Source organism: Natator depressus, chromosome 20 (genome assembly GCF_965152275.1).
Source record: "Natator depressus isolate rNatDep1 chromosome 20, rNatDep2.hap1, whole genome shotgun sequence".
NCBI lineage: Eukaryota > Metazoa > Chordata > Testudines > Cheloniidae > Natator > Natator depressus.
Window position 1 is genome coordinate 7,014,518 of NC_134253.1, and position 22,945 is coordinate 7,037,462.

The 22,945-nt window shown below is 61.2% G+C and overlaps 1 protein-coding gene across 1 annotated transcript in view; it reads left to right on the top strand.

Moving 5' to 3' along the window:
- Positions 1–227: 227 nt before the first annotated feature.
- RASAL3 (RAS protein activator like 3) overlaps positions 228–22,945 on the top strand; it is a 47,072-nt gene continuing 24,354 nt past the window's right edge. Inside the window, exons 1-8 of the mRNA XM_074935560.1 lie at positions 228–296; positions 3,384–3,816; positions 15,123–15,241; positions 16,798–16,882; positions 20,451–20,548; positions 20,955–21,043; positions 21,589–21,721; positions 22,823–22,921. Of these exons, the coding sequence (XP_074791661.1) occupies positions 3,384–3,816; positions 15,123–15,241; positions 16,798–16,882; positions 20,451–20,548; positions 20,955–21,043; positions 21,589–21,721; positions 22,823–22,921 (1,056 nt within the window). The 5' untranslated portion in view covers positions 228–296. The remainder of the gene's footprint in view (positions 297–3,383; positions 3,817–15,122; positions 15,242–16,797; positions 16,883–20,450; positions 20,549–20,954; positions 21,044–21,588; positions 21,722–22,822; positions 22,922–22,945) is intronic.

Genomic DNA, 22,945 nt, shown 5'->3' on the forward strand with positions numbered 1-22,945 from the left:
AGTCCATGTGCCTGAGAGCACCCGGCTTGATGGGCCTGGGCCCAGCCAGAACCATGCCCCCATCCCATCCCCAATGCCCCCTCCTATCCCCTCTCCTGCTGCCCCATCCCAGCTCCTCTGCCCACATCCCACCCCCTCTCTGCTGGGAGCGGAGATGCCATCGGACCGCTCAGCCACAGGCGGAGGTGAGGACGAGATTAGCATCTGCTCCCTGATCACATGGGCCTCGCCACGGCTCAGCGCTGCCGGGGCAGAGCAGCCGGAGAGCGAGCGAGGGACGGCAGCAGGGAGCTAAGGTACCGCTCCCGCCGCGCGGGCTGCTGCTGCTGGGTGGGAGCCGCTCGGCACGGGTGGCCGGAGGGGGGAGCAGGGCGCCTGGGAGGGGGAGAGATGCGGGAGATCAGGGATCCCGCGGGGAGGAGGAGACTGGAGGGAGGAGGGGACCTGGGGAGATGGGGGGAGCAGGAGCCCAGGGGGAGGATGGAACGGGGGATGGGAGGTGATGGAGAAGAGGGAACTGGAGGGAGGAGGGGACATGGAGAGATGGGGGAGCAGGGGTTCTGGGGGGAGAAGAGGGAACTGGAGGGAGGAGGGGACGTGGAGAGATGGGGGAACAGGGGTTCTGGGGGGAGAAGAGGGCACTGGAGGGAGCAGAGGACTGGGGGGTGGGATAGAAGGGGGCTGGAGGGAGCAGGGGACATGGACAGATGGGGGGAGAGGAGGGGAAGCAGGGGTTATGGGGAGGCTGGGGGAGAAGAGGAGGGGACATGGGGGGAGGAGGAGGAAGAGATTGGGAGGGGGGGTCAGGGAAAGCTGTCAGCTCCATCCCCTCAGTGCTGCTGGGGAAACAGGAGAAAGTGGCTGGCACCCAGCCCCATCTGCCCGCGTGCCTGCAAACCCCCCACCCACCACCACTGGCACATATGTCAGCAGCACCTGAGGGGGCGCTGCTTCCTGCCTGCCCCAGGAACTCCAGGCAAGGGGGTCTGGTCCCCCCCCGCCAGCAGCCAGCAGGGTCACATACTGGGCCCATGTGGGCAGAGGGGCAGAACCACCTGTGATCTGGGGGCACGTAAGGTGTCTGGGCCCCAGAACCCTGGTGTGTGGTACTGGCCAGGTGGCCCACGTAAGGGTGCTGTGTCCCTTCCCCCACCGGTTGGTGTGGCTCACATGTGGGCCCACCGGGCTTTCAAGGGGCTGGTACCCGGTGAGGAGCCCTCGTGCTCAGGGCAGCCTGTGGGCTGTGGCCAGCCCTGTCCCTCCTTTCACTCCAGTCTGGCCCCCAGGAGCTCTGGCATTGGGGGCAAAGGCCCCCAGGGACTGCCCCCTCCCCCCTGCAGCCACAGGAACCTGGGGGCCTTTTATTTACATCAGAAACTGACTGAGCGCAGGGCCAGGTGCCGGGGAGGAAACGGCTGGGGGGGGGTTGGGGGAGGGGAAGCAGCAGCATAAGAGCCAGAGGGAGCGGAAGTGCCGCTGTCTGCACCCCATGGCAAAGGCTGCTCAGCCCAGGCCTGAGCGTCGCACCTCTCCCAGCCTGGCATCTCTGCCCAGCCTGGGAAGTGGAAGGACTGGTTCTGTGCAGGGCAGGGAGGGGCCATGCTGCCTCCCACAGCGTGCACCTTGCCTGGTGCCAGGGGGAGACCCAGAGCACCAGGGCCCCTCCCCCAGCCAGCACTCATCCTGGCCAGGTGCCCCAGGGAGACCCCTCTAGTCTGGCTACCCTGCCCCCAGCCTTCCCGTATCCCCTGCTGTCCCCACCAGGACCCTCTCCCATTGCTGCGCTGCCAGGCTGTAGCTGGCCTAGACCCCGTGGGGGCGCCCACCATCCAGAGCTACAAACCTTAGGTTTCCCACGGGCTGCAACACCAGCGCTTTCCCCACAGGCTCTTGATGCCCATGACAGGGGCAAATCCACACACCACGAACAGCCCAACCCTGCCCGGGACTAGAGCCAGCGCCCTGCACTCCAGCATCCCAAGCCTCAGCTGCTTGGGCTTCAGGTGACCGGACAGCCAGTGTGACAAATCAGGACGCTTTTGGTTTTTTGGGCAGGGTGTGTGTGTATTGTTATGCATATCAGACAACGCCCATAATATCAGGACGTCTGGTCACCCTACTTGGGCTACAGGAGAGCTCCCTTCACTGCCACTAACAGCAGGGGCCCTTCTCTTCTCTTTGGGCCCAGCCCTGAGCGGGAGCCTGATTCACACGTGCAAAGGCAGCCTGCTCGGACCTGCCTGTGGGCGCTGGTGGGTTCCTCCACTGAGACCAGCCAGGCCTGCGCCACCAAAGGAGAGGAAGGAAAGAAGCTGTCCCCAGCCACCCATTGCAGGCTGCCATGCTCCGGAGCACATGGCACAGCAGGCACAGCCCTGGGAGCCAGTGGGGCAGCCCACAGCCCAGGGAAACCATGGCAACCAGGGGGACCATCTGCCTCCATTGTCCCTCTTGGACACCCCTATCCTTTGCTACCAGGCCCCGCACCATGCGCAGCCCAGCGCAGCCGAGCTGCACTGTTGTTGCGTGAGTCACATGCGTGCCCCCAAGGGCTTGGCAGTGCAGAATAACCCCTGGCAGTCCCCCCACTCCCCTAGTACCCGGTTTGCCCTGGGAACTCATGGATACCTGGCCCAGGCCCCCTGCCTTTGCACCAGAGGCTGGTGGGCAGTCAGAAGCACCTTGGGCACATCAGAATCTCAGAGGCTTCAATTACTAGCCCACTCCCCTGCTGACCTATGCCTTCTTCCCCATGCCACCAACCTCTTCTGCTGCCCCATCCCATCCTCAATGCCCCCTCCTGCCCCCTCTCCTGCTGCCCCATCCCATCCCCTCTGCCTCCATCCCACCCTCTCTCTGCTGCTCCATGCCATCCCCAGTGCGTCCTTCCCACCCCATCTCCTGCTGCCCCATCCTCTCTGCCTCCATCTTAGGAGCCCCAATGCCTCCTCCCGCCCACCTCCCACCCCTCTCCTGCTGCCCCATCCCATTCCATCCCCTCTGCCTCCATCCCACCCTCTCTCTGCTGCCCCATCCCAGCTCCTTTGCCCCCATCCCACCCCCTCTCTGCTGCCCCGTCCCATCCCCTCTGCCTCCATCCCACCCCCTCTCTGCTGCCCCGTCCCATCCCCTCTGCCTCCATCCCACCCCCTCTCTGCTGCCCCATCCCATCCCCTCTGCCTCCATCCCACCCTCTATCTGCTGCCCCATCCCATCCCCAATGCCCTCTCCCACCCACTCTCTGCTGCCCACTCCCATCCCCATCCCCTGCCGCCTCCATTCCCATGGGAAGTGGTGGCTCCGGTGCCAAGGTCCCGTTTCCAGCCCAGACCATGTGTCACTGTCACGGCACAGTCCCATGCCACCTCTCTCTTGCTCCGCAGATGGAGGAGACGACACCACCACCCGCACCTGAGACACCGTCCCCGCTGACGTCCTACAAATGGCGGACAGGCCCCCAGGGCGGGGAGAGGGAGCCGGAGCCTGAGCGGCGCCCCATGCCCCCTGCCAGCAGCCGCTGGGCCAAACTGCAGAACTGGAAGCGCGCTCATAGCCAGCCTGAGACTGACACCCCTGAGGTGCGCATGGCCAAGAGCAGCCCAGGCACCGAGCCCCCAGAGCCTGTGGAGAGCAAAGCGGCCGCCCGGAGGTCTGTGTTCCAGAGAGCGTTCTCTGCCCCGACCAAGGTGCCCAAGGAGCCCAAGGGCCAAGAGGGCATTAAGCTGAACCTGCGAAAATACCTGCGTTCCAAGTCCCACCGCAGGAGCCAGGAGAGTGGGCCCAAGGCAGAGCAGACACCTCAGGAGGCAGCCAAAGGTAAGAAGGGTCCAGCATGGGGCTGAACGCTCTGGCACTGGGCTGTGTCCAGCGAGGGAACGGGCATCCAGGGCAGGGGGGCAATTGGAACTAGACTGGCCAAAGCTGGGCCATGTGAGGTATGGGTGGGTCGGGGAATCCCAGCCGTGGCACATCTGGGCCGTGTGAGGTCTGTGTGGGTCAGGGATCCCAGTTGTGGCAGAGCTGGGCCATGTGAGGTGCGTGTGGGTTGGGGAGCCCAGCTGTAGCGCAGCTGGGCCATGTGTGTTGTGTGTGGGTCAAGGATCCCAGTCATGGAACAGCTGGCCTGTGTGTGGGGATCGGGGATCCCAGCCATGGCACATCTGGGTCGTGTGAGGTCTGTGTATGAGTCGGGGATCCCAGACGTGTCACAACTGGACAGGTGAGGTATGTGTGGGTCGGCGATCCCATCCGCAGCACAGCTGGGCCATGTGAGGGGCTTGTGGGTTGGGGGTACCAGCCGTGGTACAGCTGGTCCGTGTGCAGTGTGTGTCGGTTGGGGGTCCCAGTTGTGGCACAGGTGGGCCACGTGAAGTGCGTGTGGGTCATGGGTCCCCATGGGCCGTGTGCGGTGTCTGGGAGTTGGGGATCCCAGCCATGGCACAGTTGGGCCATATGGCGTGTGTATGAGTCGGGGATCCCAGATGTGTCACAGCTGGGCCGTGTGAGGTATGGGTGGGTCGGGGATCCCAGCCATGGCACAACTGGGCTATGTGAGGTCTATATGGGTCGGGGATCCCAGTCGTGGCACAGATGGGCCATGTGTGGTGCGTGTGGGTCAGGGATCGCAGCCATGACATAGCTGGTCTATGTGTGGTGCATGTGGGTTGGGAATCCCAGTTGTGGCACAGCTTGGCCATGTGAGGTGTGTCTGGGATGGGGATCCCATCCGTAGCACTGTTGGGCCATGTGAGGCACTTGTGGGTTGGGGGTACAGCTGGTCCATGTGCAGTGTGTGTCGGTTGGGGATCCCAGTTGTGGCACAGCTGGGCTGTGTGCCGTGTGTGTGGGTCGGAAGTCCCAGTCGTGACAAGCTGGGCTGTGTGCCGTGTGTGTGGGTCGGAAGTCCCAGTCGTGACAAGCTGGGCTGTGTGCCGTGTGTGGGGGTCGGAAGTCCCAGTCGTGACAAGCTGGGCTGTGTGCCGTGTGTGGGGGTCAGGGATCCAAGCCATGGTGCAGCTGGACAGTATGCAGTGTGTGTGTGGGTCGGAGATCCCAGTCCTAGCACAGCTGGGCTGTGTGAGGTCTATGTGGCTCAGGGATCCCAGTCGTGGCACAGATGGGCCGTGTGTGGTGCGTGTGGGTCGGAGATCCCAGTCGTGGCACAGTTAGGCTGTGTGAAGTGTGAAGTTCGGGGATCCCAGTCGTAGCACAGCTGGACTGTGTACGGTGTCTGTGAATTGGGGATCCCAGCCAAGTCACAGCTGGGCTGTGTGAGGTCTGTGTGTGGGTTGGGGAACCCAGCCGTGGCACAGCTGGGATGTTTGAGGTTTCTGTGGGTCAGGGATCCCAGTTGTGCCACAGCTGGGCCGTGTGAACTGTCTCAGTCGGGGATCCCAGAGGTGACACAGGTGGGCCTTGTGCGGTCAGGAATCCCAGTTGTGGCACAGCTGGGCCGTGTGCGGTATGTTTCATTCTGGCATCCCAGTTGAGGGACAACTGGGCTGTGTGAAGTGCGTGTGAGTCATGGGCTGTGTGTGGTGTGTGTGACACAGCTGGGCCGTGTGTGGTCAGGGATCCCAGTTGTGGCACAGCTCAGCCATGTGCGGTATGTTTCAGTCGGGCATCCCAGATGTGGCACAGCTGGTCTGTGTGTGATGTGTACGATCAGGAATCCCAGTTGTGGCACAGTTGGGCCGTGTATGGTGTGTGTGGGTCGGGGATCCTAGTTGTGTCGCAGCTGGGCCGTGTGCATTGTGTGTGAGTTGGGGATCGCAGCTGTGACATAGCTGGGCTGTGTGTGATGTCTGTGGGTCGGGGATCCCAGCTGTGGCACACCTTGGCGGTGTGACGAATGTGTGGGTCGGGGATCCCAGTCGTGGCACAGCTGGGCTGTGTGAAATGCGTGTGGGTCAGGGGTCCAGGACTTGGCACAGCTGGTCTGTGTGTGTTGTGTGTTGTCGGGGATCCCAGTTGTGGCACAGCTTGGCTGTGTATGGTATGGGTGGGTTGGGAATCCCAACTGTGGTACAGTTGGGCCGTGTATGGTGTATGCGGGTCGGGGATCCTAATTGTGGCACAGCTGGGCTGTGTGTGGTGTGTATGGGTCGGGCATCCAATTCGTGGCGCAGCTCGGCTGTGTGCGGTGTGTGTGGGTCAGGAATCCCAGTTGTGGCACAGATGGCCTGGGTGTGGTGTGTGTCAGGGATCCCAACCGTGGTACAGCTGGGCTGTGTTCGGTGTGTGTGGGTTGGGAATCCCAGTCATGGCATATCTGGGCCATATGTGGTGTCTGTGGGTTGGGATCCCAGCCGTGGTACAGCTTGGCTGTGTGTGGTATGTGTGGGTCAGGGATCCCAGTTGTGGCACAGCTGGGCCGTGTACGGTGTGTGTGGGTCAGGAATCCCAGTTGTCGCAGAGATGGGCTGTGTGTGTCGTGGATCCCAGCTGTGGTACAGCTGGGCTGTGTGTGGTGCATTTGGGTCGGGAATCTCAGTCGTGTCACAGCTGGGCCGTGTGAGGTCTGTGTGTGGGTCGGGGATCCCAGTTGTGGCATAACTGGGCCGTGCGCATTGTGTGTGGTTCAGGGATCCCAGCTGTGGTGCAGCTGGGCCATATGTGGTGTGTGGGTCGGGGATCTCAGCCATGGCGCAGCTGGGCTGTGTGTGGTGCGTGTGGGTCGGAGATCCCAGCAGTCTCACAGTGGGGCCACGTGTGCTCAGTTGACCACTCCCTGGGTTATAGCCCCTTTGCTGTTCCGTGCCCCCTCCTGTTTCAGTCATGGCAATTTGCTCTGCAGAGTGACTGGCAGCTCTCTGCACAGGGGACCTTGTTGCGAGTGATCAGCCCATTACCACGTCACAGGCATTCTGGTTCTGGCTGTGCCGAGGCCTCTTCCCTCTGGTACAAGCAGCTACCTCCCAAGCCCTGATCCCACGAGCTGAGTTCTAATCTTGCAGGCTGCTGAGAGCAGTGGCCCCACCCAGAAGGTCACGGTGGCATCAGGGAGAGAATGGAGATGCCCCTGCTCCAGAGGCTCAGGGCCCTGTGGCTTGAGTAAAGAGGATTCTGTTAGCGACAGCGGGGCTGTGACACACGGTTGAAGTTCTGACTGTTTCCAGCAGAGGGCAGTGGGGCACATAGGCAGCCTCCGGGGGTCAATTACGTGCCTTGCAATCTACGTACAGCTATGGAGCTGGAGTGTGCATTGGAGCTGGATACAAATCGCAGGGAAGGTAGCCCCAGGATGGATTTGGGGCTAGGCCAGGCAGTGGGCTGTGGTGGGATGGGGCTCAGTTAAACCTTTATGAGCCCCTCTTGCTGGCAGGCTCAGCAGAGAAGCCAGAGACTGAAGAGGTGTCAGGGTCTGAAAGCCCAGCGAACTCCGCAGAGCTGTCTGGTGGGGCCAGCTCTGTGCAGGCAGGACCCCATCTCCAGGGCTGGGCTAGGCCAGCCCCCGTCACCATGTTAAGCTCACCATGACAGAACAAAGCAAAGGCTCCTGCTCGAGCAGGGACTCTGCTCTCACGATGTTCTCTCAGGTTTGCAGGGGGGAGATGCTACCATTGCTACCCTGATGTGGGCTGCCTGTGATTTGAGCCGCGTTTCAGCTGTGGCCCCTGGGCGCTGTTCTAAGCACTGGCCAGTGGCCAAGGCAGGATCAGGCTTTCAGCCACACAGCTCAAGGGTTGGTCTCTGCTGGGAGACGGGAGCTCAGGCCGATTCTCGTTTGCTCTGCTCCAGCTCAGGGGGAGTGAGACTCGATGAGCAGAAACCATCGTGTTAAACCAGAAAGGCAGTTAGGTCCAGTCCCTGTGGAGTCCATACAGGCATGCTGGCCCAGTCCCTATAGAATCCATACAGGCAGACAGGCCCAGTCCTGGTCCCTGTGCAGTCCATACAGGTGGGCAGTTATGGTCCCTGTGGAGCCCATACAAGGGGATGAGCAGGCAGCTGGGCCCAGTCCTGGTCCCTGTGGAGTCTATATCGGCAGGCAGTCCCGGACCCTGTGGAGTCAAAATGGGCAGGTGGACCCGGTCCTGGTCCCTGTGGAGTCCATACAGGGGGATGATTGGGTCCCAGCCCAGACCCTGTGGAGTCCATATGGGTAGGCGGACCCATTCCCGGTCCCTCTGGAGTCCACATGGGTGGGCAAGTGGGTCCCGGCCCAGTCCCAGTGGAGTCCATGTGGGTGGGCAGGCCTGGTCCCTATGGAGTCCATACAGGCAGGTGGTCCCAGTTCTGGTCCCTGTGCAGTCCATATCAGCATGCAGTCCCGGTCCCTGTGGAGTCTATACGGGCAGGCAGGCCCTGTGCCTGTGGATAGACTTGCAAAGTAAGATAGCTATGAGATCAGCACAGCCACCCCCCTCCCCCGCAACAGTGTCTCACAAAGTACAGCCTGATGGCACAGCAGCCCCCCTACCCGCCAGGCATAGCAGTGTCACAGCAGCCCCCCTCCCACTCCCTGCCACATGTCACAGTCACCACCTGGCGGCAGTTCCCCCTCACGTCCCCCCAGCACTCCTGGGAGCTCTTGCCCTTCCTCCCAGCCCCCCCCCCCCCACTGCCTGCCCAGCCCCCTCTCCTCCAGCGAATCTCCCCTCCCACCCCTGCATCAGTGACATTGAGCTGTTCTTCCTATGGAACAAGGGTTCTGTGGAAGAGGGGCCCCCTTCATGTGTCGCTTGTGGCCTGCCCCTGCCCCCAATGAGCGAGAGCCCTTTAGGGCTGCTCCCACCTGCCCTGCTGACATCTCTTCAGGCACCCCCAGCCCCGACTCAGCCCATGAACCCGCATGCCCTGGGATCAGCCTGTGGTGTGCAGGACGTCTCGCTGCACAGCCCTCGAGGGAGGGGTGGGTCTGGTGGGCAGCATGGACTTGCAGAGAAGAGAGGATGCTGAATCCTATGGGGGCTGCAGCCCCTAGAGTTGCTTTCCTGGGGCCCCTGCACAGCTCAGACAGGACTGGGGATCCACTGTCCTGGTGCCCAGTGAGGCTCAGACAGGGCTGGGGCTTTGCTCTCCTGGGGCCCGGCGAGGCTCAGTCAGGGCTGTGACCTATTTGCACAGCACTTCAGGACTCTGCTGGTGCTCCAGCAAGGGCTGATCTGAAGGTTGGTGCCATGAGGAGCCATCTGTGTCTTGTGTGAGTCATCTCACAACCGAGAGGCAGCGGGGACTGACTAATCCTGAGACCTGGGCAGCTAAAAATGGCAGACACACAATTCCTTTTAGTCAGAAGCTAGATGCTGGCGGGCCTCAAAGTGCCAGACACCTCCATCCTCCGGATACACCTAGCAAGTGTTTCTAGAACACCATCCGCCAGCGCACGTCCCCAAGTGCTAAACACACCAAGAAAGCTCGCTGCCCCCACCACTGAAATGCAGCCATCTCAGGGCTGGGATGCAGCAGCTGTTTAACACCACACAGACACACTGCACAAAAGCTTCGGATGGGACATGGAGACGAGTCCTGGTTTTGGAACACTGGGGCAATTGAAGAGGCGACTTGGCCAGGACACCACAGCTAGGCCCCTGGGGTTGGGGGAATGGGTGGCGGGGTCTTTGGAGAGAACTGTAGCTCTGGGGCTGGACGCTCAGTATGTCCTGGTCACAGAAAGGCCAAGGCTGACTCTCCAGGGCTGCACGTGCACAGAGTGGGTGATGGGATGATTTAGCTGGGGTTGGTCCTGCTTTGAGCAGGGGGTGGGACTAGATACCTCCTGAGGTCCCTTCCAACCCTGATAGTCTATGATTCTCTGGGAGTCCTGCCAGCTCAGCCAGCTGTACCGATGTCAGGATTCCCGGACTGGCTGGGCTGAGCTCAGGGTCTGTAGCACAAGATGGCAGGTTCCATATTGTGTTGGGGACGTTCTGCCTCGCTCTGTTGCGTCCCCTCGTATGGATGATAGTGATGGGCGTGGGCCCATGCTGTTCCCCTATGGCCTGAGCTTCCATTAGGGGGAGCAGTCATTACTCCTAGTCAGTGTACTCCCAAGAAGTTCTGTCCCTGCTTCCTCTCAGAATCCTGCTCTCTCTGCCTCCCACATCCACAGGATGGGGAGGCCGGCCAGGAGCTCACAGGGAGCATGGCCTTGGTGGCTGCCCTTGGATGGGGGGGTCCTGGGGCCAGCGCTCAGTTTTGAAAATTGTGAGACTCCTTCTGCCTGAGGTCTAAGCCAGAGGCGCAAAAAGGGGCCTGGCCTGGCCAGGGCGGTGGGGAAGGGCATCTCCGCTGTGCATTGCGCTGCGATTTCTCAAGCCTGGTTCCTCTTTGTGGCCAGGCCAGGACTGGGAGGGGGGGGTGAAGCCTGCTCCGGCCAGTCACATGCCTCCTCGTAGGTGTGGGGAGAGGGGATCGCCTTATCAGAGGGCCTGGAAGCTGCGGGGGGCGGGGCTGGTTGGAAGTTCCGCCCCTTGCTGGGTGCCCTGCGCCTTGTGGTGCTGCGGATGTGCAGGAAGGCACGCAACATGTTTGGCTCCCGTCCTGTGTGTCTTTGTTGGTGAGGCCATCTCGCTATGCACTGGGGCTCCAGGCTGGCTCTCGTGTGCAGAGAGCTGCCCCCGCACGGGAGGCAGAGCACCCCCAGCTCAAAGGAAACCTTCCCTAGGACGGGATCAGGAGAGGCCCAGGACCCAGCAAGGAGGTCCCGAGCTCTCCCCTGCCACAGGGTTCTGCTACTAAGGACAGGCACATTGCACCTGCGCTGAAGATGGACCTCACTGCTCCCTGCTGCTGTGGCAAAGCCACCATGTGCCCCACTGTACATTGGCTTGGTTGGCTATCCCCTCCCAGGCAACGGGGACAGGAATACTAATCCCTGAGATCTACAGATGAAACGCACTAGATAAGAGCTAGGTTATAGTTATTATTATTTATTCCCACCAGACAGAAATGTAGAGTTTTGTTTTTCTGTCTAACTCCTGCCCTCCCCCCACAAAAAAAACCAAAAAACTTTGGCAGGAGCCTCAGGAGGGGAAATCAGGCCTGCTCAAGTCTCAGTGAGGGCAGATCTTGCCTGGGACTGTGCTCTTTGGACCACTGCCTGCCTGTGAGAAAGTGGGAATTGTAATATTTTTTATGAAGCCTGTGTGTGCCTCAGTTTCCCTTATATGTTACGTGGCTACCCAGAGGCAAACAGTTTTGTCAGCAAAAGGCAGCTTTTGCCGACAAAGCAGGGGAGGTGTATGAACTAGAAAGCTACTTTTGGTGGCAAAACTCTGCTGTTTTGCTGACAAAATAAAACGACCTTCACGAGAGGCACAGAGCTTATTGAGGAAAAAGCGTCAGTGTAGACCAGTGGTCTCCAACCTTTTTACGCACAAGATCACTTTTTGAATTTAAGTGCAACCCAGAATCTACCACACTCCTTCCCCTAGGCGCCGCCCCACTCCCTCCATCCCCCGTCCCTCCGTGGCTTGCTGTCCCCCACCCTCACTCACTTTCACTGGGCTGGGGCAGGGGGTTGGGGTGTGGGAGGGGGTGTGGGCTCTGGGATAAGGCTGAGGGGTTTGGAGTGCAGGAGGGGGCTCCGGGCTGAGACTGGGGCAGGGGGTTGGGGTGCAGGAGGGGGCTCCAGGCTGGGGCAGAGTGTTGGGGTGTAGGAGGGAGTACGGGGTGCTGGCTCTGGGAGGGAGCTTGGGGTGCTGGAGGGGTTGTGGAGTGCTGGCTCTGGGAGGGGGCTCAGGGCTGGGGCAGGGGATTTGGGGTGCAGGAAGGGGTACAGGTTGCTGGCTCTGGCAGGGGGCTCAGAGCTGGGGGTTGAGGTGCAGGAGGGGTGAGGGCTCCCGCTGGGTGGCACTTACCTTGGGAAGCTCCCGGGCGGTGGCGCAGCAGGGCTAAGGCAGGCTCCCTGCCTGTCCTGGCCCCACGCTGCTCCTGGAAGCAGCCAACACGCCCCTGCGACCCCTGGGGGGTCACATGGCTCTGCCCACTGCCCCTCTCTGCAGGCACAGCCCTTGCAGCTCCCATTGGCTGCAGTTCCCCATTCCCGGCCAATGGGAGCTGCGGGGGCGATGCTTGCAAGCAGGAGCAGCACGCGGAGACCCCTACCCCTGTCCCTCCCCCCCTGGGGCCGCAGGGGCGTGCTGGACGCTTCTGGGAGCAGCGTGGGGACAGGGCAGGCAGGGAGCCTGCCTTAGCCCCTCTGTGGTGCCGGAGTTTTAGCGGCCAGAGATCGCGATCAACTGTCAGAGGCTCCAATCGACCAGTTGATGGTGATCTACAGGTTGGTGACCACTGGTGTAGATGCTGCCATTCGTTAAGTTGCTATAACTGGCCTCCCCCAGTATCCCACAATGCCTATCATGACCGCTTTGCTCACTGTTTTGATCTCGGCCACTGGGCAGGCATGCGCCCCTCCAGTTTCAAAGCTCCCAGAAGCTTTGACATTCTTCATCCTGGAGAGCTCACAGAGCTTCTGAGGAGGCTGTGGGAGAACTCAGAGGGATGTTCAGAACCATTAATGTGGAATCAGCAGGCAGGCAGAGCCGGCCGCTGCTGCTGCTCGGAGGGAGAGAGACCTGTGCTGTACAGAGCCAGGGGTTCATAGAATCTTAGAATATCAGGGTTGGAAGGGACCTCAGGAGGTCATCTAGTCCAACCCCCTGCTCAAAGCAGGGCCAATCCCCAATTTTTGCCCCAGATCCCTAAATGGCCCCCTCAAGGATTGAACACACAACCCTGGGTTTAGCAGGCCAATGCTCAAACTACTGAGCTATCCCTTCCCCCGTTGATGTGGGAGGGTATCCCCCTCCACCAGGGTTGGTTGCTCAGGCTGCTGTCTGAACTTAAAGAGACAGCACGCCGACACACTCTCCCCCAACACACACACACACTCCCTATAACACATTCTCCCCTCCTCCCCCACACATACACTTCAGTTGAAAAGCGCTGGCAATCCAGTAGGAGGCCTATGGAATGATGGGATTGAGAAACCTGCATAATGTGACACTGAACCTGCCCCATGAGGCATTGCAAACCCTTCCCAAAGCACCTTGCGGCCAGTTGGACAGTGGGATAGCTACCCACAGTGCACTGCTCTCTGTGTCAATGCAAGAGCTGCTAATGTGGATGCGCTCTGCAGACACAAGGAGCTAGTGTGGACATGCAACAGCAGTTTAATTAAAGTGGTATAACTTTTGTCAACAAAACTTTGTAGTGTAGACATGTAGTTTGCTGTCAGGGAAGACTAAGAGGCATAGGTGTGTGTATGTTACCTCCCTGTCTGGGTGGAATGAATAGTGTCATTAAGGAACCTGTTGAATCTGACCCAGATCAGGATGGTGTCCAGAGAGACAATGTCAGCTCCAGTAACTCCTGGATCCACTCTCTCAGCAGGGAAGGTGAGCACAGACCAGACTGCCCCCCCTCCCGCCCCTGAGAACAAAGGACTGGGATGGTCTGAGGTAGGGGATAAATGTTGGCTTCTGGTAGAAGCTGGACTCTCACCTGGGAACTGACCAAGGAGGTCAGACTAAGGTTATGTCTACACTGCGTACCTTACAGCGGCACAAAGGTCTCCTGTGTAGCTGCTCTTTGCTGGCAGGCAAGAGCTCTCCTGCCGGCAAAATAAAACCACCCCCAACAAGCAGCAGTAGCTTTGTTGGCGGGAGATACTGGTGCTTTTCGTCGATAAAACTTTTGTTAGTCGGGGGTATGTTTTTTCACACCCCTGACCGATAAAAGTTTTACTGACAAAAGTGCAGTGTAGACAGCCTGAGAGACAAACAGAGGCTGAACATGAGGTTCACTTCAGCTTGGCTGGGATCTGGGCTAACCAGAATGGTCTGTGCTTTAACCGTCATTTCTCTGTGCTGACCTAAGGACTTCCCGTGCTGAGTTCCAGGTGACTAATAAACCTGACTGTTTTGACAGCGCTGTGTGTCACTGTAACTATGGGGTGAGGGGCATTAATCCCTGAAGCATGTACAAATCTCTATCAGAGTCTCTCTCAGCTGGACTCACTGAGCAGAGTTCCTGGGGTGAAGAAGGAGGGCTGAAGCCCAGCGGTTCAGTCTCAGGAGTCAGTGAGGCTGCGTGGCCTGCCCTCGAGGAAGAGTGAGACCCCTTGGGGTCTGGCACATGGATGGAGTTCCTCTAAGAGACTGGCTCACAGCTGGGGGCCTAGCACCGACCCTGTGAATCCAGACACTGTTCTAGGGTCCACACGCAGCATTAGGGATCTCCTTAGAGCAGGATGCAGTGGTATTTTAAATGTGCTCTGTGGCTGGTTCTGCCAGGCACCACCCCGTGTGCGTAGAAACTAGAGTGGGTGTGTTCCAGGCACTGAATTCCTGGGCACGGCAGGTGCCCAACAACCTGCAGCTGCCCGCCCCCATCCCCTGCCACCGATTCCAGTGTAACCGGCTCCATGCCTTGGCAGTCCACGCCTGAAATGCACAAGTGCAGGCAGGAGCCCCCCCCGGGGGGACAGGAGGGGCCCGGTCCCCACCCCCTCTATTCCAGCCCAGCCCAGACATGGGCTGCTTGCTCCTGACGCTGCTGCTGGGAGCAAGGGCAGCCCTGCCGGCTGGGAGCATGAATGCAGGGGGAGGTGCCCAGGAAAGCTCTGACTCCCAGGTCCCGGGCAGCACCTGCCCCAGTGCCTTCCAAAGGCCCTAACTGCTGGTGAACACTGGGCCTGCCTTACCCGCCAATAACCTGGCTTGCCAATTGCCACAAGTCCCCCAGGTCCCCTGGCGCTGATCTGCGAGGCCGATCTATAGAGAGAGGGCCACTGCCAGAGCCTGCGTGCAGCCCAAAGGGGATGGACACAGACCCACAACTCACCAGGGCAGACCCAGAGTGGGGCATGGTGTGGTGGGGTCAGTGGGCCTCTTACATCGGGGCAGCCACCCACACATAGTGCAGCACAGAGGGCCCAGAGCATGACTGCAGCACTGATCCCACGGTGATGGGCATGGTAAAAAAAACCTGAACAGGAGAAGGGAGGTGGAAGAGTGGGGCAGGGGAAGAGTATACAGAGAGGGGAGGGAAAGGATGGAAAGGACGGGGGAGAGGTGGACTGAGGCGGGTGTGGAAAAGGAGTCGGGAGATGTGGGGGGATCTGATCCCTGAGGCCAGGTGTCACCCTCCTGACGAGCTGCCTCTCTCCCCCCAAGATGGTGTGCGCCCCGTGCAGCGGATTCCACTGGCCCCGTCCCCTGAGGTCCCTGTCTGGGATGTCTCAAACTTCTCCCTGGTGGATGGACAGCTGGTGCTGATGGCCAGGGACGAGGAGGTGAGGGGCCTGTGGGGAGTAGAGTGGGGGATGGGGAAAGGAGGGGTGGGATGAGAGGATGGGGATGAGGAGCTGAAGGCCCTGGGGGTTGGGAGGAGGGGACGAGGAGGTGAGGGGCCTCGGAAGTGGGGCGGAGGGGGGAAGAGGATGAGGAGCTGAGGGGCCTGTGATAGGGGCAGGGACATTGCTCCCAGCATTGCGCCCCATTGGTCACTGTGCTCCCAACTGGACTCTGGATCTGTGGAGGGCTCCTCACACCCCTGCTTCAGCCCCAGGGATCCCTACCCGGCAGCTTTAGAGTCTGCCAAGTCTCCCTTGGGGGCTGAACCTGCTGCCCTGGGGCTGAGCCGGTTCTTGCACCCCCTGCCGGAGGCTGGGGTAGCTTCTTGGGCCTGTGTGTTGTTGGGGTGGAAGAGGCACCAGGGGTTTAGGGAGGGGGGAGGACCCAATACCAGAAGCTACCCCACAGCAGCCACTGCCCAGGAGGGCTGGTGGGGGGAGACTCTGCCCTGGGGAATGGAGGGGTGAGCAGGGCATGGGGAATAGAGAGACTGGGCAGGTGGCAGGGAGGGAGGCCAGGCGGAGGGCATGGAGGTGGCAGGGAGCGGGGGAGGCTGGGTGGAGGGGATGGAGGTGGCAGGGAGGGAGGGAGTCTGGGTGGAGGGGATGGGAGCGGTAGGGAGGGAGGCCCAGCAGAGGGGATGCGGGCTGTGGAGAGGGAGGGAGGTCCAGTGGAGGGATGGAGGCCATCGGGAGGGAGGGAGGCTGGGCAGAGGGGATGGAGGTGGCAGGGAGGGAAGGAGGCTGGGTGGAGGGGATGGGGGCCATGGGGAGGAAAGCCAGGTGCAGGGGATGGGAGCGGTAGGGAGAGAGGCCCAGCAGAGGGGATGCGGGCTGTGGGGAGGGAGGGAGGCCCAGTGGAGGGATGGAGGCCATGGGGATGGCAGAGAAGGAGACGGGCCAGCAGAGGGATGGGGACGACAGGGAGGGAGGCCCAGTGGAGGGATGGAGGCCGTGGGGATGGCAGAGAAGGAGACGGGCCAGCAGAGGGATGGGGACGACAGGGAGGGAGAGAGGGAGGGAGGCCCAGTGGAGGGATGGAGGTCATGGGGATGGCAGAGAAGGAGACGGGCCAGCAGAGGGATGGGGGCGACAGGGAGGGAGGCCCAGTGGAGGGATGGAGGACATGGGGATGGCAGAGAAGGAGACGGGCCAGCAGAGGGATGGGGACGACAGGGAGGGAGGCCCAGTGGAGGGATGGAGGCCATGGGGATGGCAGAGAAGGAGACGGGCCAGCAGAGGGATGGGGGCGACAGGGAGGGAGGCCCAGTGGAGGGATGGAGGCCATGGGGATGGCAGAGAAGGAGACGGGCCAGCAGAGGGATGGGGGCGACAGGGAGGGAGGCCCAGTGGAGGGATGGAGGCCATGGGGATGGCAGAGAAGGAGACGGGCCAGCAGAGGGATGGGGGCGACAGGGAGGGAGGCCCAGTGGAGGGGTGGAGGACAGCGGGGTCAGTCAGTTGCTGATGTTCTAGTCTCTGTTCCTTACTCCCAGGTTTTGTACACGAGCCGGAACAGAACTGGCAGCTCCATTTCGGAGACCAACGCTCAGCTGTCCCTGGGCAGCAGGAGGGACACCGGTGAGCGAGCCCTGACACAGTGCTATGCACACTGACACACATGTACACACACACACGTGCATGCATGCATTCATACACACACATGCACCCTGCCGTATGCACCCTCATACTCACACATGGGTACAATCACATACTCACACATGTACGCTTACACGTGCACTCTCACATACATGCACGCGCACATGCCACCTGTAGCCCCCCGCCCAGGGCTGTGTGTGAGCCATGCTGCTGTGGGCTGTGCGGATGCAGCTCTGGGGAGGAAGCGCTCTGAGCAGAGATGTCTTGAGTGTACCATGGCTTCCTCTGTGCTGCGTGTGCTGATCCTGAGAGATAGGGCCAGGCTGCTTCCTTCCCCCTCCCCACCCCCCAGAGCTCCCAGCTGCCTCGGCACTGATGGGGGAGACGCCCTAGTCCAGGGATCAGCTGGAGCGATGGGGTCGTGGTGCTGGCTGCTCTGTGCCACACGGAGAGGTGAGTCAGGGCAGCCCCACCCAGCTTGCCCTCCATGGGCACCCCAGCCACTCCCACCCCCAGGCACCGGCCCCCTTGGTGCTGGGAGCAGGGGCATTAGGAGCCATCCCCTGCCAGCCGCAGCTGCTCCTGCTGGGGCTGAGTTTGGCCTGAAGGGGAGCACGCCAGCTGGGCGAGGGGGTGCAGGGGCAGGGAGGGGGTCCGCTCTAGCAGTTCCGTTTGGGAATTGGTCCTTTGTCCCTCCCCTGAGCTCAGAGCAGACTGTTGGAGAGACATCATGGGGGCAAAAGATGCTATTTGGCAGCTGCTGGGCTCCACCCCAATGGTGGCTGCATTACAGGGGCAGGGATAGCTCCACTGTATCCACAGGCAGGATGCAGTGCCCGGACACTTGGCAGGTGGGGAACTGGGGGCATGTGGAGGTTTTTATATTACTAATGGGAGCAGAGACTGGTTTTATTGATTTTGCAGCTGTGTTGATTGCACTGTGACCAGAAGGCAACATGGTCTAGGAGTCAGGGCCTGAAAGTGGGAGCAGGACTCCTGGGTTTTATCCCTGGCTTGGCCAGGCTTTCTGGGGGACCCTCGGAAAGTCACTTGACCCTCCCTGTTTCCCTGTCTGTGATGGCACCGAGCTTTGTGCACCTGCCAGATGTGGCTGGGTCTCATCTCACCCCTACTATGCTCTGGGTATGAACCCCAAATCCAGCAGTTAGTGCCTGCGTGAACCCCCTTCCCTGGAGCACATGCAGCCCAAATCTTGCAGCACAGGGCTAGTACCTGAGAGCTGGGCAGTGACACCACCCACCAGTGGATGGCACTGCTGTCCAAAGGGGCCGTGTGACAGAGTGGGACCCATGGTTGTCCCCAGGGTCCTACCAAGTGCTGGGAACTCAGATGACTTTTAAATTTGGTGCTGACCCTTTAAAAAACCCCACCCCCTTGCTCTGAGAAGGGGCTGGGTACCATCTGCTCCCCCCACTGTCCTGTCTTGCCTATTGGATGCCAGCTCCCCCATCCCCTGTCCTGCCCACCCCTGGGGGTCAGCTCCCCTACTCCCTGCCCTGCCCTGCCCTGCCCCACCCTGCCCCAGGGGTTCAGCTCCCCCACACCCTGCCCTGCCTAACACCCCCACACCCTGCCCTGTACAGCCTCCAGTGGGGTCAGCTCCCCCACCCCCTGCCCTGCCCCACCCCAGGGGGTCAGCTCCCCCACCCCCTGTACTGCCTAACACCCCCACCCCCTGCCCTGTCCAGCCCCCAGCGGGGTCATCTCCCCCACACCCTCCCCTGCCTAACACCCCCCACCCTGCCCTGTCCTCCCCTCCCAGGGGGCCAGCTCCCCCATAACCTGCCCTGCCCAGCCCACAGTGGGGTCAGCTCCCCCACCCCTTGTCCTGCCCACCCCCCACCCCGGGGGTCAGCTCTCCCACTCCTTGCCCTGCCCAGCTCCCCCCCACCCGGTGATTAACTTCCCCACACCCTTCCTTCCCCCCTCCCCAGGCTCCTGTTCTCCCATCACACCCTCCCCATTCCAGGTGTCCAATCCCCTCCTCAGCCCTGCCCCCAGTGCCTGCTCTCCCTCTGCTCCCGTCAAGGGCATCCAGATCTGGGATGGGGCCATCTGCAGAGGGTGACTGAGCCCTAGGTGACGCTTTCTGAGCACTCAGGCGCTGGTGCTCCGTGCTGAGCCTCTTCCTGTCGGTGCGGCTGGCTCTGCACCCCCCACTTCCTCCCAGAGCAGCTCGACTGATGCGGGGGGCGGGGCAGGAACTGGGACTGGGGGGGCTTGATCCCCTCCAGGGGCAGCGGTAACCCCATTCCTGCCCCCCACCCTGGGAGGCTCCGGCCCTGGGTCAGACATGCCTAAATGGCAGCCCCACAATCTGCCCCCCAGGATCCTCCAGACTGCCCTCGCCTGGGAGACTGCCCCAAGCAAACAAACAAGCAAGGAATCCCCTGCTCTCCCCTGCATAGCAAGGGCCTCACCACGGCCCCTAGGGGGATACAGGTCCCATTGCTGGGCTGCAGTGGGCTGCATCTTGGAAAGCAGCGACTGGAAGGGACTTCGGGGGTCACGAGTGCCCAGGAGCTGCCCGTGCGATGTTGGGGCTGAGAGGGCTAATGCCAGTGTATAGACAGAGCTATCGAGGAGCAGTAGGGAGGAGTCTTACTGCTGGATCCGGCACTGGGGAGCCCATCACTGGACACTGGGGCCGGTTCCTGGCCTGCTGCTCCTCAACGCCTCTGTCTACACACTGGCATTAGCCTTCTCAGCCCCAGCATCGCACGGGCAGCTCCAGGGATCCTGGGAATCAATTCTGCATGAGAGGGGAGCGGTGTAGGCCAGGGGTGAAGGATGTGGAGGCTGCTGGGGGGGCTGGGGGGGGGATGCCACACAGAGCAGGGGCCAGGGGAAGCTCAGAGACAGAACAGTCACCGAGAAAGGCAGAAGGGACCAAACCTTCCTGCTTTGGTCCCTGAGCTGCCCCCTAAGGGCCAGGTTGGGGTAAACGGCCCTTGTAGGCCAGTTATTCCAGAGTTGGCCATGAAGGGGAGCTCTGTACCTTTCTTGGGAACATCTGGTGCTAGCCAGAGTCAGTGGTGGGAGACTTCTATCCGCTCTGATCCAGCATGGCAATTGAGAGCTCAGGATTGAGGGGCACGAGAAGATCTGGGTGGGGGACGGCACGGACAGGACTGGGATAGCAGGGGGCTATGGGTTGGGGCCAAGGGGCATTAACAGAGCTGCAGGGGAAGCCCTGATCTGGGTTAGCAGGGGGCTGCAGATCAGGATTGAGGGGCACCAGCTGAGCTGTGGGGAGAGCCCACAGCTGGGATACCAGGGGGCTGCGGACCAGGACAGAGGGGCACCGGAAGAGCTGGGGGGAGTCCTGTGTGCAGTGACATCCGCAAGTCCAGTGGCCATTCAGGCTCCCAGGGCCCCTCTCCCAGGTACCCAGCTGGTTTGGTTGACTCCCTCCTGCCTCTCTGACCCCCCAGCACTGTCCTGGGCTCACAGCCCTTCTCCAGTCCCCTCCCTGAGCTGACCCCCCAGGGGGCTGGGATCTCTTGCTGAGTGTGGCTGATTCTTGTAGATCTCTCCTCCGAGGGGAAGAGCTCACCCAGCCCCCGGGCCCCAGGGAGAGGCACCGAGAGCGACATGTCAACCGGCTCCCAGTTCAGTAACGTGAAGGTAAGAAAATCCCAGCTGCTGAGGTAGGACTAGAATCTTGCCCCCACCCGGGGAGCTGGGAATGGGAGAGGGGACAGGCCCCAGGTGTCACACCCCATGGACATAACTCTGGAGAGGGACACAGATCCCAGAGACGCTCACACACCTCCCTGGGGACACCCAAGGACGCTCACACACGCCCATACGGCTATGTAGGCGCACACAGAGACCTGGACCTTGAGCCCAGCGGCCAGGCAGGCTCCCAGGTGCCCAGCTGGCCTGGTTGACTCCCTCCTGCCTCTCTGGCTCTCCAGCACTGTCCTGGGCTCACAGCCCTTGTCCGGTCCCCTCCTCTAGCTGTCAGGGTAGCTCTGCTCTGGCTGAGTGGCATGAGAGCCTTGTTACTGTTGGTTATTCCTCATCCTAGGGGCTGATATGGAAGAGGCTAAGAGAACGGAAGGGCCGGACTGCATCCAAGCCCGACTCCCCAACAGCACCCCCTATGGACGGTGACAGGTACACCACTGCTGCCCCTGGCATGAGAGCAAGATGCCTCAGCTCCCCTGTATAGGGTTCAATAGAATAGCAGCCCCTGGTGAGCAGGGAGCTGGGGGTTCCCCCCCAGACAGGACTGAAAGTGTGGATGCCCCTGGGAGGTGCCACCACCCTGCAGCCTCCTCCCTTCCCAGGCCTAGGGCAGGTCATCCCCATGTCCGCCAGGGGCCCTGCTGCGAGTGTGTGCCCCCCCTCCCCCCCCCCCGAGGCCGGGGCCTGGGCAGATGGGTGGAATCACTCTGCACAGTGAGGAACTGGGTACAGCACTGCCAAAGGATCCTGTGCAGCATTTATCCATGGCAACAGAACCCCCCTGCCCCTAGGCCACCCCAGTGCTCTGGGCACCAGGAAGCTGGTGTCTCCAGCGGGGAGGGGGCGGGCATGGGCAAGTGCTGATCACTGCTCCAGGAGAGGCTCTGGACTAGGCCCCCTTGCTGTGAGCAGAGACTGGGTAGGGACCGGCAGGAGGGCTGGGCGGGACGTGACCGGCTCCTTCTGCTCCCCAGGCTGCCGAGCCGGCATGGCTCCCGTGAGTCCCTGCTGCCTGCACCAAGTGCAGCCGAGCTGGATCTGAGTGGGGAGGACGTAGTGATCCGCCCGCTGCACAGCAGCATCCTGGGCGAGAAGTTCTGCTTCCAGGTAATGCTGCTGCTGGGCCAGGGACTCGGGGTGGGTCTCCCTGCCTCCCCCATGCTCCCAGGGCGCCTCCCTGTGCACAGCGCCCTAGGGACCAGACCTTCCAGGGCCAAAGAGCATTGTTGCCCTGGGGCACCAAGGGCAAGGACTGAATACAGGTCACCCATGGAGCAGCACAGGCCCTAGCTCCGAGGCACCGGCCCCAACCCATGAGCACCAGCCGTGTCCTTGGAGCGCAGGACAAGCCTGAGCAGATTCCCCCTCTTCCCCCATGGCAATGCTGGCCACTGACCCAGCATGACCCAGCACCAGGTCCCTGCGCTTTACAGCAGCTGTGCTCTCCTGTCACGGAGTCCCCAGGTGATGCTTTGGAACTGCTCCCTACAAAGCCAGGCAGGACTCTGGGGCAGTCTCCTTTCTGTGAGCAGCCTGTCTTCAGGACACACAGCTCACACAACTTCCACCTTCCTGGGTCTGACCTCAGAGCATTCAGCATCCTCTGCCCCTCCGTGCGCTTCCCACAGCGAGTCCGCCCAGGCAGGCTCCTGGGGAAGCCAGAGGGTCCTGCCCCCAAACTTCGCAGTCAGACGTGACTCTCAGCCAGCCAGTAAAACAGAGGTTTATGAGATGACAGGAACATGGTCTAACACAGAGCTTGTAGGTGTAGAGAACAGGACCCCTCAGCTGGGTCCATTTTGGGGGGCAGTGAGCCAGACAAACCCGTCTGCACTTCACTCCATGTCCCCAGCCAGCCCCAAACTGAAACTCTCTCCAGCCCCTCCTCCTCTGGGCTTTTTCCCTTTCCCGGGCCAGGAGGTCACCTGATTCCTTTGTTCTCCAACCCTTTAGCTCTCACCTTGCGGGGGAAGGGCCAGGCCATCAGTTTCCAGGAAGCAGGGTGTTGGCCATTCTTTGTGTCCAGACCCCTGTACACACCTGCCCTGTAGGGCGCTGCAATGATCATATACCTTTATCCCACCACCTAGACACTTAAGAACTGCATAGGGGAAACTGAGGCACCCCACACTCTTCAGAGGAAACATTAAGAACAGTCCCACTTCCTCACATCCCCCCACTGACAACCTCCCCACCCCCATCCCGCAGATAATCAATGCTGAGGGGAGCCGCTGTTTCAGCTGCACGTCGGTGGCTGAGCGGGACCGGTGGATTGAGAACTTACGCAGAACTGTGCAGCCCAACAAGGTGAGATGGCATCAAAACGCCAGC